Genomic DNA, 17,350 nt, shown 5'->3' on the forward strand with positions numbered 1-17,350 from the left:
GACACATCTCCATTGGACACATCTCCATTGGACACATCTCACCATTGGACACATCTCAGAAGGATATGGTGGGAAATGTACTGGTACTATAACACCTTTATAAGAGTCAACCACTTCCTCAATCCCGTCTTCAGTCCTTCTCTTAAACGAGACAGGTGAAACTCTTAAGAAGAGAAGAAAGCGATGGATGCTCCAGTGAGGTAGAGTGTCTCCAAAACCAGAACAATAAATCATAAGCAAACCACAATAAAAAACACCATGCCTTTGAATATTGTGTGATTGAGTGCTGACTATGCTTGTGCTGCGTGTGTGCGTGTGTGCGCATGTGTGTGTGTGTGTGTGTGTGTGTGTGTGAGTGAGAGAGAGACTGTGACAGTGTCCCCCACTGGACAGTCAGCAAAGATGATGAATAGGCCAGTTGCAGTCCTGGATAGACAGGGCCTTTAGGGGGATGCTGCTCTATGTGACAGATCTGTCAATTGAAGCATGGCTGAAACTGGCAAACAGAACCAGGACTGGACAAGCCTGGATCCCTGTCTCACCACATGAACCATACACTATTATGGGGTGAACATAATGTTCACAACAAATAGCCGATTGCAATGCATTGCGAAGCACTGTGCAATTCTATAAAATGTGCTATTTTTGGCAGAGATTTGGTGAACAGAGAAAAGAAAGAGCGGACAATAGAGCCCTGGGGGACCCCCAGTCAAAATGTTAACTCTGTCTGCCTAGGTTTCCGACCCAAGATATAATAAGCTAGAGCTAGATCAATCACTTATGACTTACTGCAGTGGTTCTCAACCTTTTCAGGCTGTGACCCCCCACCAAAATAATCATATTTGAACTGACCCCCCACCCTGATAAGCACTTACATTTAGTTTGACTCGGTTCCACAGATAAATATTGTGAAAATAGCAGACCTCGCAACTAGGGGTGGGACCCGGCCGGAACTGGTTCTTTTTCAGACCCGGTTCCGAGATTGAAGAAGCGGAGCCGGTTCCATCGAATTTGGAACCGTTTCTGGAACCGTTTTTTATCACACTGTCAGTGTCACATGGGGAGTGACACGTGGCAAAGGCCGCCGGGCTCGGGAGTCGAACCCGCCGCACGCCATCCGGCTGGCTTGGCAGCCTAGGTGCCCAGACGGTTGAACTAACCGTCCGAGCCTTGTTGGTTGTCTTTTGATGCAGTATTTTTTTTTACCTGTATTATAAAAGGTCTTAAAAGGTTAAATTGTCACTGCACATCAGTAACAAAATCACCCCCAAAACAAAATCATGTGGAGAGCACCCTGGGTGTCCCGACCCATAGGTTGAGAACCACTGACTTACTGTACTGTATACCTTGGCTTAAATAAAAACTGTACTGTATGGGAACATAGGCTACTGGTCAAACATGTGGTCAGAGAGTGGTAATATGTACAGTACAGGTATGCATGTGCATATTCTTGGGATTATGGGTGTTAAAAACCTAGAGAAAAATAGGGTGCGTTTTGCATCCCAAAAGCAGATTATTGATAATGGCCCCATCCGTGTCCCGTGCCGGGGGTCCCTGGGACACATTACTGTATTCAGCACTGTACTGTAACAAGAATCAAAAAAGAAAAAAGAAAATAGCGGTAAAAAAATAAATAATCCATGGACACGATCCTTTTGCAAGGCCGCATCAGATCTCATCCTACTTTAAAAACAATAAAATGCACGTAAGAGTCATTGTAGAAACACGATAGTAGTTTGATAATCATAACACACGGGCGCCGTCACGCCGCCATCTTGCGCAGCCAGAGACTTTTAGAGAGAGAGTGCAAGATAGTATTACCCAAAGTGTTAATGTAACACATCTCTGTTTACACCTTTATTTAATTCCTATATATATCCTATATTTATTTGTAAATACATTGTTTTATTTTGATTGTCTTGTTCCATTTCTGCTTTGGCAATGAAAATGTACGTTTTCTCATGCCAATAAAGCTCCTTTGAATTGAAAGCCGTCAACGAGAGGACAGACAACAGCGCAGTCACGTGACCCATGCATGCTGTAGTGCAGTCAGTGGCCCCATGACGGAGTTGTCGCAACTCTCTCATCTAAACGGCGCTGCCTCAGACCGAGTTATTTAGGGTCACGTTATTGAGCATGACAAGCAGACCCGATTGAATGGGAAACACATCCAAGTGTAAAAACGCCAACATTGAACAATGGAGTCCCAAATGCACTACAAACCCTTTAGTTTGGTTAGTAATGACAATGATGGACTTTAATTGAGCTGTACATAAAATGCACCATACTTTATTTAGCTCACTGAGTGCACCACAAAGTAATGAATTTACTTATTGTATTTTATTTGTTTATTTTTGTGCTATTCAATTTACTTTATAGGCCTATACTGTTCTGTTTGCATACTTTGCAGTTTGCACTGTTTGCATAAATATTAAAGTTTTCAGATTTAGAATTGTGTTTATTTCTTTCAGATACATTTTCTACATGAATATAACCATATTATAAGTAAAAATTAGAAAAAGGCTGCACACTCGTAGCCACGATGCTGTATATTTGTTGACAAGAATCCAACGTTTTTACGAGTGTGCAGCCTTTTTCTCATTTTTACTCATTTACTGCCTTAGGCCAGCACCTCACCAACACTGGTGTGCGCCCTTTCCTGTTGTATAACCATATTATAACCATAAGGATGAAATGGGAGTTAAATGCTGCAATTTGTAAAAATAAAATGACAAAATAATGACTCCTAACGTTGTTGAAGTGGGACTCATAAAATGTCCCTGGGACTCGTCTAAAAGCCAACGCCTGGGTCACGGGACCCATTACATTGAAACCCTATTTAGATCACTGTACTATGTAGTTTGTTTGGTTTGAAGTCTGCACCCTTAAGGGGAAAACTCTAATATAACATTTCAATGTTGTCACTTAGGAGACAACAGACTGAACAGAGTGCCTCATTGCTCTCAACTTCATATTCGGCAGCTGTATTGTGATTCCCACCTATTAATCCATGTTTCGTAATTTGTAATGCTTGAGGACACCACTTTAGAACTAATGAAGTATGCACTTTTCATTTGTAACCAGCGAGGCATCGCTGCCATATGCAAATCATTTGGGACACACAAAAGCTCACATTGTTAGATCTATTTAGCTACTTTGCCTTTCTATTAGACAAAACTGTCTCAACAACAGGAAAGGAATGGATGCAGACTGCAGTGAAAGAACTATACATAGGTCATTTAAGTTAACAGCATAAACAGCGACTATTTGGGCATTCTGTAAAATGGCGTTCCCAGAATGTTTTGTCTTGCAGGGTGAAGAAACCGGAAAACTAAATTGTTCCCTTCAAGATGCCTAATTCTGTCAATGAATTCAGCCATTGATTTACCTATTTCTTGCATATTATCTGTTCCCTTAACTCAAAGGACAGTATTGTGTTCCCTGTCTCCATTGTTCATTAAACATTACAGAAAAACAAATCTCTAACTAGTATTAATGTAAAAGTTGGCCTCATCAAAAACTTTTATTCTTTGTTCAGAATGGAGAAGTTATGTTGTTATCTGTCATATTTTAGAGACAAAGTGACGGCAAAGGTCCAGTGGTTTTCACTTTGCAGGCAGTAGAGCAACACTGAGATGGATGGACATTGAAACACCCACTGTAAAGTCAATCTTCAAGACTCCAGGGACTTTTGCCTGACTTCATTCACGGCGGTTATTAAAAAAAATGGTGACTCACGACTCACAAGCTCTTACATTAATCTAACTTCTTTTAAATTAGGCTCCACTTTTGTGAAAGAATGAAATTCATGAGGTGAAGGCAGCCATGTGAATATTCTATACTGTAAATGTGAAAAGGAATTTTAGTACAATAGAGACAATTGTAATTTTGTCAATGTGGAAAAGTGGCAGCATGGATCTGGGAGGCTCGAGAATCCAAATTGGAGCAGGGTTGAATGCCTGCCCAACCTGGGAAATTTAACAAAGGGGAACTTAATAAATGTCACATACAGCAATTCTTCAAGCCTGAGTGAAACACTGTTTCTCTTCAGCAAGTGAATGTCTGCTTTGAACACTCTCTACATCTACAATGGTAAGCTGAGTAAGGAGTAATTTAAGTAACTCTTTTAATTATTGACCTCGTTTTAACATTTTTACATTAAATAACCACAGAAAGTAATCAATATACACATCTTAAACCACTCTTCCATTATAGTTGATATTGCCAAACTTGCCTCACATGCAGACTACGCAATTGAGAAACAGGTCAAGCTGGAGCTTGAAATTCATTTTGGCTTCTAAATGGTACCTTGGAGCTTGGAAAAATGTACACAGATGGCAGAGGAGGAGCTGGATGGCATTGGCACTACATAACAAACAGGCCAGAAACTGAAGGGTGCATGCACAATCATGTTGCCCACATTTCCAAAAGCCACCAACTATAAGAAAGCAAACTTTGCTCCCAAATGCAAAATGCTCCTCCCAAAGTCACAACATGTTGTTGTTAATAATAGGCCTACCCCAAATCTAAAACTTTAACTGCTCACACACACGTCACATCAGTAGGCTAATAGGCCTATTGATAATAGCGGTAGCCATAGAACATTTGAATGATATGGAACAAATATATAGCCTATGCACAACAAAGTGTTGATCAGAAAATTATAATTCACGTTATTAAAGTTTTTAACGTTTTTTTTAACGTGCAAAATACGTTACAACTTACAAGTTTTAAATAATATGCTTTTCTCATTCCGTTTAATTCTTAAGAAAGAGTAGCCTACTTTCAGACAAAAACGAAATAAACACATGCTGTCAAAATAACATGCACGCAGCGCTCAATCGCACTGCGCGTGCAATGCATATGGCGCGTGTCCTCGCTGTTTTAAAAGGTCGCACAGGCGGTAGTAAAATGATAGTTGTAAAAAGGTAGACAGTAGAGAACAAAAGCTTACTCACACAACAACATACACCAACAACCCGTAATTAAAAACGATTGATGTCAGCTGGTCAGACAACGCGCGCAGGTGCCTCGACAACAGGAACTTGTTGACGTGCCACGCCTTAATAATTCGTGTTTTAATGGGCAAAAAGAAGTTTAGATAAGCTCGTCTTCTTGATTGAGGAAAAATATAGAAATATCTAGCTTACCTGCGCAGCCATGAATGACAGGTCCATACTGTTGCTTCGTTCAAACCAAGGCACCCCAGAATATATGGGTGAATGCTTATCTCATTTGGAACCGCGTTTGTTTTGTTTTTCTCCCCAAGTTCGAACCGACTTTAAGTAATGAACATGTTGAAGAAATGGAGGCTGTGGCTGTGCTTCCCCACAGCGAAGCAAACGGAGATATAACAGAAGTCAGCAGAGGAGAGGAGGCGCTGAGGGATGCTCTGGTACAGACAGTTACCATGCACATGGACGACGAGAAGTAAGTAAGTCAGAATCTCTCTCGCTCTCTCTCTCTCTCTTCCCTACACACACACACACACACACACACACACACACACACACACACACACACACACACACACATTCTCAAACTTTAATGTTTTGAGAATCACTGTATTGCCTATCTTGTAAGAATCAAGGCCAGGTCAAATGCTGTATCTATTAATTACATTAATTACATTACACAATTACATTGCATTAATTAAAGGACAAAGACAACATCAGCCATCAGAAACGCTTTGGGTTCATGATTACTTGACTGTAGAAAATTATCAATTTCTATTGAAATTATAGATATTTTGTTACCACACCTTGAGTCTAGTAACTAGTTATAGTCACAATATTGAAATTCTCTAAAAAGATTCTAATGTAGAAGGTAAATTGGATGATAAATACAATGTAGTATAGTAGATGGCAAACATAAAAAGCAATAACAGTTTAAAGGAAAGGGGTAAAATCTCTGATGAATGGTATGAGGCGATCTCCTTTTCTTATTGTCAGTCTCTTCTAGAGAAGAGGAATCACAATCACGGGACCTTTAGAATGTTTAACCATAAATACATCTTTATTGCTTGTTCTTCTTGCATATTGATGTTCAGCCAATCTGATGTGTGCTAAGTTGGAGCATTACGAACCAGGGACGGGTATTCGCCACTGTTTTTGGACGGGCTCAATCACATTTCTACGTGTGCAGGGATATCCTGACACGGAACCGCTTTTCTGAGCTAAAGCGTAGATATGAGCTATACAATAATTGTGACCGAAGTCGCAGTTAACTATGGAATCGTCCTTTCAGGCGTGTGTCGGGCACTTGACATCATGTGACATCATCAGGGATGGAGATGTGGAGACCCTGATGTCATAGTAAATGCGACCTGCTGTCGCAGTTAAGCCCATAATGGAGATCCCTGATGTCATCAATATTGGCCAGCAACTCTACATCTGACCTCAAAGCTCAAACCCTTAGATCTCCATATGTTGATCCTTCCCCATCCATCCTTCCTCTTCGATGTCTCCCTTTTGAGTTATTGTCCATTCAAATTTCAAACTCTAGACGGGCCTGCCCCAAAGTTATTATTGCAGCCAGCGGCCGCGCCCGGCAGCTGGCAAAAACTACAGTTCTCAACACGCCCACCTGTCCATTCAAACTCTAGACGGGCCTGCCCCAAAGTTATTAGTGCAGCCGCGCCCGGCAGCCGGTGAAAACTAGAGTTCTCAACAGGCCTTAAAATTAAGACCCGGCCCTACCTGGGCCTTCATCAAACCCTGTACACTGATCTCCATATACTGTATGGAGCTCACCTGTTCTGACATTCCATATGTTGATCTGACCTCATAAAACCCTGTACACTCAAGACATGCTCCTTATATGGCCAGTACAGAATTCATTCCATGTTGATCTGACCCCCCATGCCAAAGCAAGAATTGGAAGCTTATGTTCAGAGGTGCTCTGATTTTTCTCACAATCTCTGCCGTTACCGATTTTTCCAAAATTATTAAATATTATTATGTCTAAACCCACGTGAAAACTGTTTGTGTGGGGAAGATGGGGAGACTGTTTAGGCCTGTCACAAAGATGCATGCAAAACGATATTTTACTATATCTGATTGACTTTTATACCATTAATGGTATAAGATCGGTTTCTCCAGATCGGGTAAATTGCAGATCAGTCATTTAGAGTGAAAATCGTCCGATCACTTATCGGTGGCCGATCGATCGGAGCGCCTCTACTTATGTTGATAACTAAAAACAGATCCCATGTTTTTTGGTGGGTTCTGGTGATTTCTGTCATGGAGGGGAGGAAGAAGTTCTTCCAGATCAGAAATTATGCCTATGTTTCTTTTGCTGAGCACACAACATGCAATCCATCAGTGGCTGGGATTTCTCTGCCACTGACCTCCACTTTCCACTCAACAATGGTTAGCATTTTTTGAGGGAGAAAGCTTTTGGGAGTCTTTCTTGACATCTTTCTTTGTGCAGTGTACTGTAGATTGTTATGATATTGGTGTAAGTAAGTTGTAAGTAAGCTCAGGAAGAACCCATCATTGAGTTTAAACTACTCCATACGAATACCAAAATGGTCGCCCCAAATCCGGTGACCTCTGAACGGTCACATTCCCCTGGTAACGCTATGAACTGTGGGTAATTCCTTTGCCAAAGTCAACATCGATGCTGACTTATGGAAAGGGTGCATAAAGGGGCGGGGCTGAGCCCTCATTGACAAACTTCACATGAACACGGACCTAGCTACCTCCACATAGCACCGACGGTCGGCTGTTGGCCAGTTTGAAACCGCCGCGAGCTTGTCAACAGGAGACTCCCGATGACAAGCTCCCATCGCTTGCCGTCCATATCGCCTTATCGACGCGTCGGAACCCGTTTATGAAGAACCGAATGTCCGGTCGGTTGCCGATGTCTATGCCTCCTATATTTGCGTGACCACATCAAAGAAAATAATGTTAGTATTTTGTATTTTTGTATTTTGTGCTGATAAAAAAAATGCCAGTCTGTTGCAATCTGTTAAGAGTTTTATGAGTTTTAAGTAGGCTAGTCTTTGACTAGTCTGAACAAGTTTGTTTGGTCTGAAGTCAACTCGGTGATGGCTGAGCTCACTGAGTCAGTAAGGGAGCGGATTGGAATCGGACCAGAATGTCTATTGGTTTCCGAGATTACTTGCGGACATAAACTACACAACACACACAACAGATATACACAGACCCTCTTCTATACAGCTTGGCCTCTGTAGTACTGTGCCATAAAAACAAATATTTTTTGTGTCACAATTTGCCATGTCATGTCATGATGGTGTGGTGATGGTAATTAGTGGGAATAATGATGCTACTGTACCTACTACTTCACACATTCAAATCCAGAGTTTTAATTGAACTCTGAGGGCCAGATTTGCATAGAGTACATAAAGGTATCCACAGTTGTACATTTAGCTCACATTTATTGTAGAACACACTCCCTCTTGCTTTGGATTATTTCTTTATTCCCTGTACTTCTTCTTGCTGCATTTATTCATTTTTGTACAATTTATAATTTAGGCATTTAGCAGACGCTCTTAATCCAGAGTGTTTACATTAAACAAATACAAAACATGGTAGGGAAAATACATGAAAAAGTTGTCATCAAGAATCACAAGTCTGCTAAGAACCTAAGTGGAATATCTATATAATGAAACTATGCGTATACACTATAGAGTGCCACAGTATGTCTACATAAAATGCTATCTAAGTTACATAAATTGAGACTTTGCATACGCCTGTTAGGTCGTTAAGGCTAGGGCAAGTGCTACGGGCTAAGATGGAGTCTGAAGAGGTGGGTTTTCAGACTACGGCGGAGGACTACAGTCCTGATTGTAATGGGAAGTGCATTCCATCTGAAATGAGGTGCAGAAGGCTTAGTACATTTTGAGTGTAAAAGTGGTCAGGAGTCAAATGAATACTCAAATTGCATTTTGCTGCATAGTCTTTCCTGCTCAATGTCTATGAATGCCTGCAGATGACTGTGAGTGTTATCTTGTCTGGGCTATATGTGTGGACCATTTTTTACACCGTCTGGAATCTGGATTGTTAAATGAACACTCTGGATTTGACTCTACACACGTACACGCGCACACACAACAAGCTCAAGGAAGGATGTTGCAATGCCTGAAAAAAATTCGAGCCTTTTATGTACTGTACACATAGAGTATTAAAAGGATAGAGACTGAACCGGCGCGATAGCCCCGCCCCCCGCTATTCATGTCAGTGGAAGTTGCTCAGTGGCGTTTTGAAGCACCCGGAAGAACCGTCTACTTTCGCATTTCGATTTGGGCACCAACATTTGGTGCACTCTGTTCCTATACCCGGAAGGAGGAGTGAAATCGTCTCATGCGCTTTTGAGCAACTTAATGCAAGTGGATGGGAGGAGAAATCCGGTGCCGTCTCTATTAATATATACTCTAAGGTTAAACCCCAGCTGTACAGGGTTTCCTAGTCATAACTCCACGGGTCCGCCTGCAGTCCCACCTCTTACCACTAGGGCCTAGTGCCTCAACTTTGGAGAGCTACACTGGGGGCTTGACTGTACATGAGAACCATAGATGATGCATGACTTGTCTGTCCATTCTCATTTAAAAATGTCATATACAATAATCTTACTTATACTTCACGTTTGGTCTTTACTTATACTTGGTAAACGGTAAATGGTGCATTTAGCGGTAGCGCATCAGCACTACCTGCGGTACCTGCGGATCAGCGGTAGTGCTGATGCACTACCGCTAGTGCTGATGCACTGATCTACTACCGTCCACTATACTTCACGTTTGATCTTTCTCCCCAACATAGAGTGCCGAAGTCCTGACGTCACTCGCTCATCCCCTGGTTCACGGAAGTAATTTCTCTATGGAGAATAACATGGGGTGCATTGGGGTCATCTTAAAATCGTTTCATATAAGCATTGTGGTCCAAAAATAAACAAGCTGTCTCTGCGCTATTGTCAGGGAGGTGTCTCTGTATCGTTTGCGACAGTCAGTCACTCATATATGTCTGTTACTTTCTAGCGAAAATTTAACTAATTCAGTAGCAGTAACAACAGTTTTCTCTCAGTCAGTTGATTCTTCATATGAGGTGGTCTAAAATCCCCCTATGGGGATTACAAGTCAAATAGAAAGTACATGAACCTGTGGATTTGCGCCCTCTACCGATATTGACATCAGACTTCGGTGATCTATACAAGTCCTTTAACGCAAAATGAATTTGTTTGTAACGTGAAAAAGTTGAATATGTAGTTTTGACACTGCTGCATCTCAGTGTTGGGCCCTGAAGGCGTAATCTCATGTCTGCTTATAGATTAGACACCTTTTTGGTTTATGATTTGGTTTATGTTTGAAATCTAAACATAGCCTATTGTCTTTATAGGTGGGAATCTGCACAGCGGGAATCTGCACAGCATCTGATGCAGGGAAGAGTTAAGATGCTTCATGAGGTATGTCAAATTTTGTACCATGTCGTTTGAATTGTCTAATTCCAAAATTAGATGTACACCATTGGAACAATAATTTGTCACTAAACTACTCTGTCAAAATGCTTTTCACAATCATATTGAGGCAAAGCTTATTATTACTGTAGCATTTTCTGTAATTTCCAATATATTGATAAATTGAATCCTTTACTTGCACGCACACACACACACACACACACACACACACACACACACACACACACACACACACACACACACACACACACACACACACACACACACACACACACACACACACACACACACAGTGTTTCAAGGCCTCCGTGGCCAAGTCCATGTCATTCTCTCTTAAAAATCAGTATTGTTTTTATTGAGTGTTATTTTTATTTTTTTGTGTGTGTTATTTTGACTGACAGCTGATGTTAAAAACATAACCCTAATCAATCAAAATTGTAATACATGAAACATCACACATGAGGGTGGGTTTTAAACTAATGGGAAAATTGATGGCCCATATATGCCTACAAGTATACTGTACAGCACATCTGCACCTACTGTAAAGTCATATCCATGCTCACATGTAAACACACACACACACACACACACACACACACACACACACACACACACACACACACACACACACACACACACACACACACACACCTGTGCTTTCAGCCATTTTCTCAACTTAATGTACTCACAGTGTCTTAGTTACTGTACAGTAGCAACAAGGCAGGTCATTCATAATTAATGCTCTGCTGATATAGAAATGCATCACGTACATACTGTACACTTTATGTTTGACCATGGGTAATATGCAAGGATACAGTGAGTCTTACATTGCTTTGCACACCATGAGAGGACTCGTACAGGAGTAGCATACCTAACAATGGATGCCAAAAAAATGGGTACATTTTAATTTTTGTGTATTTTTATATCAAAAGTCCATAAAATCGAATTTTAATTACTTCCTGAAAACTAAAACGTACTGCGTAATGATGTGCCGAGGCCCACATCGATAAAAGCCAATAAAAATGAAGCTCACCCGTTTAATTCCCCATATCTGCACATCCGTCCAACACTGTCCAACACAACTGCTACTGATTACAGAAATCCTCCGTTTTTAATTCCCATTCAAGATACCATCCAGACAGTGTATTACTCGGTTTCAACTTAATCAAATAAGCTACATAACGGTAAACTGGTACAGCTGGCCGACTATCTGACTTAAACAAACACACACCATGCGTCCTGCGTATAGCATAGCTACCATCCCTAGCTACCGTCCCATCGCATGAAGGGATGCGACGCTCTGATTGGTTCAGAAACTTCAGAGCGGTGTTTCAAGCTGAAACCGTCTGAAACTTCAAAATAAAATGCCCACCATTTCCGTTTCCCTACACCTTTAAGGAAATGTATGCATGTATGTACTATGTGTACTATGTAAACTCTTCATTTCCATTTTCCAGCCATTCAGTTGCAAAAAAAAAAGAAAAAGAAATTTATTTGGGGCCCCCCCCCCAAATAATTTGGGGTTGAGAACCCCTGATGTAAACGAGTCTTAATGCTTTTTCTGGTTTTATAATCGTTGCAGTTTTTGTATTGACCTGTACTTTCGTTGAACTGTACCCGTTCTACAAACTTTCAATCAATCAATCAATCAAACAAACTGATAAATGTGGTGTTATGATCCATGCCATTTCTTTCTTTCTTCTCTGAGGAAAGTATGGTACTGTGGTCAGTGTCAGTTTGGGCAAACTTTGGGGTTTTCACATACATTTGAAGGGCAACGTTTGTAGATGTAATGTAATACTACTCAAATTAATTAAATTAGATTAAGAATTTGTGTACAGTTGATGTCAAATGTCTTGTGTATCTCATACAAAGCAGCTTCATATCATCTCACAAGTAGCAAATTGCATTATCACATACAGTACATATTTGACAAATGGAAGATAGTAGCAAAGCCTTATAATATTTGAAAAATGTAGCGACTATCTGTAGCGTACACTCACTCATACTGTGTTCAGTAGCTATGATCAATCTGGCTGTACAGTATGTAACTGACAGCAAGGCAGTAGGCAACCTTCAATTTGTTGACTGCTTCACACCAGATTGTGCTGCTCCTAATGCATTCTTGATTTCACATTCAGTTGAGCGTGCGTGCGTGCGTTTCCTGTGACGCTTTACTCCTGGGATTGCCTTGTTGCTGTGACCTACAGGATGCTGTTTTCTGTCATGAGTGCTATTAGCCAGGAGTCACATCACCCCACAGGTCAAGGGCCGCGTTGCCATCACACGCACCCAAGGACGATGCGTTATTTATCTCGCTGATCAAATCTACCAGGGAATGTGCAGTTGTTTTTAGATTAGAAATCCATTTGTGGTTCAATTTCCTTTACTGCGTTTGTTGTACACTGTGTGACATAAACCTTATGGATAACAATATGGTATCGGTCAAGGTCATTCTGCAACAAACAAGGGATCAGATCTATAAGATATATCTTCAATATAGCCTAATTGGTAGCATGGCATGTGACCGTTAAACATTATTTCATATGACACATTTGGTGATGAAGCTGCAATCCTTAAGATGTACCTACCTGTATGTTCTTCCTGGGATTCATACCCAGGTCTCCTGCGTGGAAGACAAAATGTCTACCACTGATTTAAGATGGAACATAATATTGTGAGGATTACTATTACACTTTGAGTTTCAGGCAATAGCACCACTGTCCACCAGGGTGCACATGTCTCAATAGAAGAGCAGATAGACCGATGCAGATGGGTTCAAATAAAGTGTAATACCAAAAAAAGTTCAGGTTCACAGATTGATTATATGATTATATATTATATATATGATTATATTATATATATCCCTTTAACTTAATTCAGTCAGTTAATCTCACTGTATAGATTGTAAAACATTCATAATGCAAATCGAGGTGTAAATATTACCGGTATGTTTGATTTAGGCATTTAGGCTCTGCTAAATAGTACTCCCTGTCCATTTAACCACTTGAACCATATAGCATCCCTATTGCATCATAATAGGCGAACATACTGCAAAAAGAGGCATAGATTCAGTGAAAATAAATCTACTAAATGTGTCTCGACGTCAGGCTTGTAGATAAGCTATTTTAGGCAAATACATTTTGCGCCACCCCTTACCCCTTATCCTAGCCCTGGTCCAGTGCTTACAGCGAGTCTCTCACTGACGCCCTGTGGGAGTCCCTTCCGCAGCTCTCTAGCAACTTTCTCACTCCCGTGCAAGGGTTTACAATTCCCAGCAAATAAACAAAACGACGTAACTACTCACCGACACAAAGCCTGCTAGACCTTGGTAAAAGTCTATTCTCGAAGCTGGGAAGCGTCTCAGGTCCCCAGCTTCTCTCTAAAATGCACTATTTTAGTCATTAAATAAAATTAATCCAACCAGATCGGCGCAGGCAAAACCCAGAAATGCCGTAGTAGAAAAAATGACTCTTGGCGTTGGTGGTCCGTTACATTGCTATATTAATATGGGTCAAAGTGCATTTTAGAGAGAAGCTGGGGACCTGAGACGCTTCCCAGCTTCGAGAATAGACTTTTACCAAGGTCTAGCAGGCTTTGTGTCGGTGAGTAGTTACGTAGTTTTGTTTATTTGCTGGGAATTGTAAACCCTTGCACGGGAGTGAGAAAGTTGCTAGAGAGCTGCGGAAGGGACTCCCACAGGGCGTCAGTGAGAGACTCGCTGTAAGCACTGGACCAGGGCTACCCTTATCCCTAAACTTATTTGCCATTTTAAAACATTTAAAAATAGTTCAACTAGCCAATCTACATCGACACGTTGTTAGCTTGTAGATCGGCTATTTGTACTATTTTAAAATAGTAAAAAATGGCAAATAAGTTTAGGCATAAGGGGTGGCGCAAGATATAGGGCTCTGTGTAGAGGGTGAAAAGGAGGGCCAATATAACACCCTATTGAATACCTTTTACGTCTGTGTATTGTTTTGAAAATATTGAACCAATGGAAAATAGTAAAAAATACGCTTTGGACAAAACCCCTTAAATCCATTGGACCCTCAAACTGTCTGCTAAAGCAACTAACTCCACCACCTCTCCCCCTCTCATGCAAGTAATTGACAATATATAAAGTCACAACACCATACTTTATATACGTTTTCCCTCATTTCCATGAAAAATGTGTATCTTTCATTTCCTGAAGAATTTACATTTTGGACTTAGGTGGTTTCTTCCCGACAGCAGAGATATAGGGTTTAAGTGGTTAAGATCATGGGGATATATCGCGTACCTCCACCCAGGGAAAACAAATCCCACTGGGGAAACGGAGCCTGCCAGGTGGAATAGGGTTGGTGGTGGGCGCAATGAAGCACACATACTGTACCGTTCCAATGTGCAGGGGTATGTGGCAGCAAGAGGATCAAAGTAGAATGAGGTGAGCTTAAATCAGCTGCCAAATTGGTCAGCTGCCTGACACGTCACGTAGTTACATAACCCATAGTGGTGCGCGTGCATGTGATGTGTGAAGTTGTGAACCACTCATGCTGCTCGCACGCTACTGTATGCATGATTATTTTGACAATACTATTCCACTAGTAAATACTAAGCCATAGAAATAAAAAATACATTGTTCAAAATGCATTTTGATAAACTGGATTAAGGATAAGCCTCCAACTGTACAAATGTGGTATAGAGAGATCTTCGGTGTGCTCCCCCATGAGAGACTATGTGCAGTGCATGGAGGCAACGAAGCCTCCTTTCAGTTGGTGTGGGCCCCATTATTAGATTATTTTCCCGCCGAAATTTCTCGGATCCTTCTAAAGGCCCAATGCCCCATTGATTGGATAGACCTACTGTAGGATAGAAAAAAAAGGGAAACAGGCAAAATGTGAACAGGCTTGAGGCATGTGCAATACTGTGGCTGTCTTTGTTTGCTTTTCTTTTTGTTTTGTTTGTTACTAGAATTTCGCGGGCCTTCGGCCCGCTCATCCCAGAGTTGCGTTGCCCCGCGTTGCGATACAGAAGTCCACAGATACAGAAGTCCACAGTGACACGCGTTTTATGCAGCTGTTTTGTGTTGCAGCGCGTGCACGCGCGCGCGTGTAGTGTTGTTGTTCTTATCCATAACAATAAATGGATCAAATATGCTCTATATTAGTTATGTATAGATTTAAAGCAGTGGCTGTCAAAGGTGTGTTCCAGGGACCCTCATGGTTCCTTGAGGGGGTTCCAAATGGACCCATTATAGGTCTGTAACTCTGAGAGTGTAGAAATGGAACCAAGTGGACCCTACAGGTCTGTAACTCTGAGAGTGTACAAATGGAACCAAATGGACTGTTTTATAACGTTTAACTGTGATACTGTACAAATGGAATCAAATGGGACTCTTATGGGTCCATTTGGTTTTACTCTCAGAGTTATGGGGGTCCTTGAAATGAAAAAGGTTGAGAACCTGTATGCAATGGCTTATGTCTTGTAAAAAGAGAGAGCAGCCTATTCTCCAAGCCATCATATCTTATGCTTTGCTAGGTTGTACAAATTAATATAGGGTCAATATAATGTGCAGGACTCACGTGTGTGCTCTCTGTCTCTCTCGCTCTCTTCTCTCTCCTCCGTCTCGGTGGTGTGTGGGGGGGGGGGGATTAGTTGCGCTGCCTGCGACAGTGCTATACTTCTCCAGCAGCGGTGCAGAACCGAGAGAGTGACACATTCGTGTGGATGTAATTTGCGCAAGTTGTAGCTTGAAAGTTCGGATTGTGTAGTCGCACCGGTGGTACAAAGTGAATGTTACAACTCGCACGGTGATGTTGTAAGGCGCAAATGCGAGTACCTAGTCGCACTGTCGAGCCCTGTGTAGTGTAGTGGCATTTGCGCTGCATCGCGAGGCGAGCCAAATTCCCCCCCGCGCACGCACGCACGCACACAGACACACACACACACACACACTGTACGTAGCTGTGTGTTGTTGCAGCGCGCGCGTGTGCGTGTAGTGTTGTTGTTGTTGTTGTTGTACCACGCCAGGTTTGCACAGTGCGCTCAGTGCGATATTTCCGAACGTGGGCGTTGTGTGTGTGTGTGGGTGGGTGTGTGTGTGTGTGTGGCTGGCTGTGTTTTGTTGCGTGGGGATCGCCATGTGAGGGGGCTAGCCAATAAGGGCCCTGTGTTGCATGTGGAGAATGGTGTAGGTTAGTGTGTGTGGTGTAGCCGAACGGGGTGGTGAGAGCATGAGGGGGATGTAGCACAGCAATCGGTGACCCCTACATTAAGCTGTGTTGCTCCCAAGATGCAGTGCAAATGCGTGTTGTAGCAACCGTAGCCAATGGGAAAACAGGATGCAGTGTTGCCAGGTCCGCGAATTGTAAGCGAGTTGTAAGTAGCGTGTTGAATGGCATTTTTTCTGGGCTAGTTTTCATAGACCTGGCAACAAATTAGGCGGGGGTGTCGGTGCTTGTGGCGTGTTTGTGTTTGTTATTGATATTGATGTTGTTTGTGAGTGTGGACGGGAGGCGGCTGTAGTGGCAGTGCAATGACAGTTTTTACGCGGGTGTTGTTGATTGTGGGCGTGCGGCGCGACATGAGGAGATAGCCGTGGATCGACGCGGAGGGTAAGGCTGTGTCGTGTTAGTGTGTTGTTGCAGTGTGTGTTGCAGCGTGTTGCAGCGTGTCAGTGACGTAGTAGCTGGTGCCTTTTGTTCCTGTGCGTGCTTTTGGGGACATGTTTTCAATTGTAATATAGGATGGTATGGTGTGGATGATGGAACCCCCCCCCCTCCTTCCCAATGTTTTTTGTTTATTTGTTTCAGTTTTGTAAAGTATGTCTTTTGTAAAGGTTTGTAAAGTATGTGACTATGTGATTTAAAAAAAAAAACCAATACAAATATTAAAAACAGCAAAATGGGGTGCATACTTAGTTTAGACTAGTCAT

General features: G+C 41.9%; 1 protein-coding gene across 2 annotated transcripts in view; it reads right to left on the minus strand.

Annotated features, from left to right (window-relative positions):
* The window catches only part of LOC306942151 (uncharacterized protein C14orf132-like), a 28,589-nt gene extending 23,304 nt beyond the window's left edge, over positions 1-5,285 (minus strand). Inside the window, exon 1 of one of the 2 annotated variants that reach the window (XM_079527892.1) lies at positions 5,151-5,285. In XM_079527892.1, the coding sequence (XP_079384018.1) occupies positions 5,151-5,177 (27 nt within the window). In that variant the 5' untranslated portion in view covers positions 5,178-5,285. Of the gene's footprint in view, positions 1-4,958; positions 5,023-5,150 lie in introns of those variants that run through there. The other variant, XM_079527893.1, reaches the window with a different exon arrangement.
* Positions 5,286-17,350: the final 12,065 nt, after the last annotated feature.

This window comes from Electrona antarctica (assembly GCF_951216825.1).
Source record: "Electrona antarctica genome assembly, chromosome: 18".
In the NCBI taxonomy this organism is placed as follows: Eukaryota; Metazoa; Chordata; class Actinopteri; order Myctophiformes; family Myctophidae; genus Electrona; species Electrona antarctica.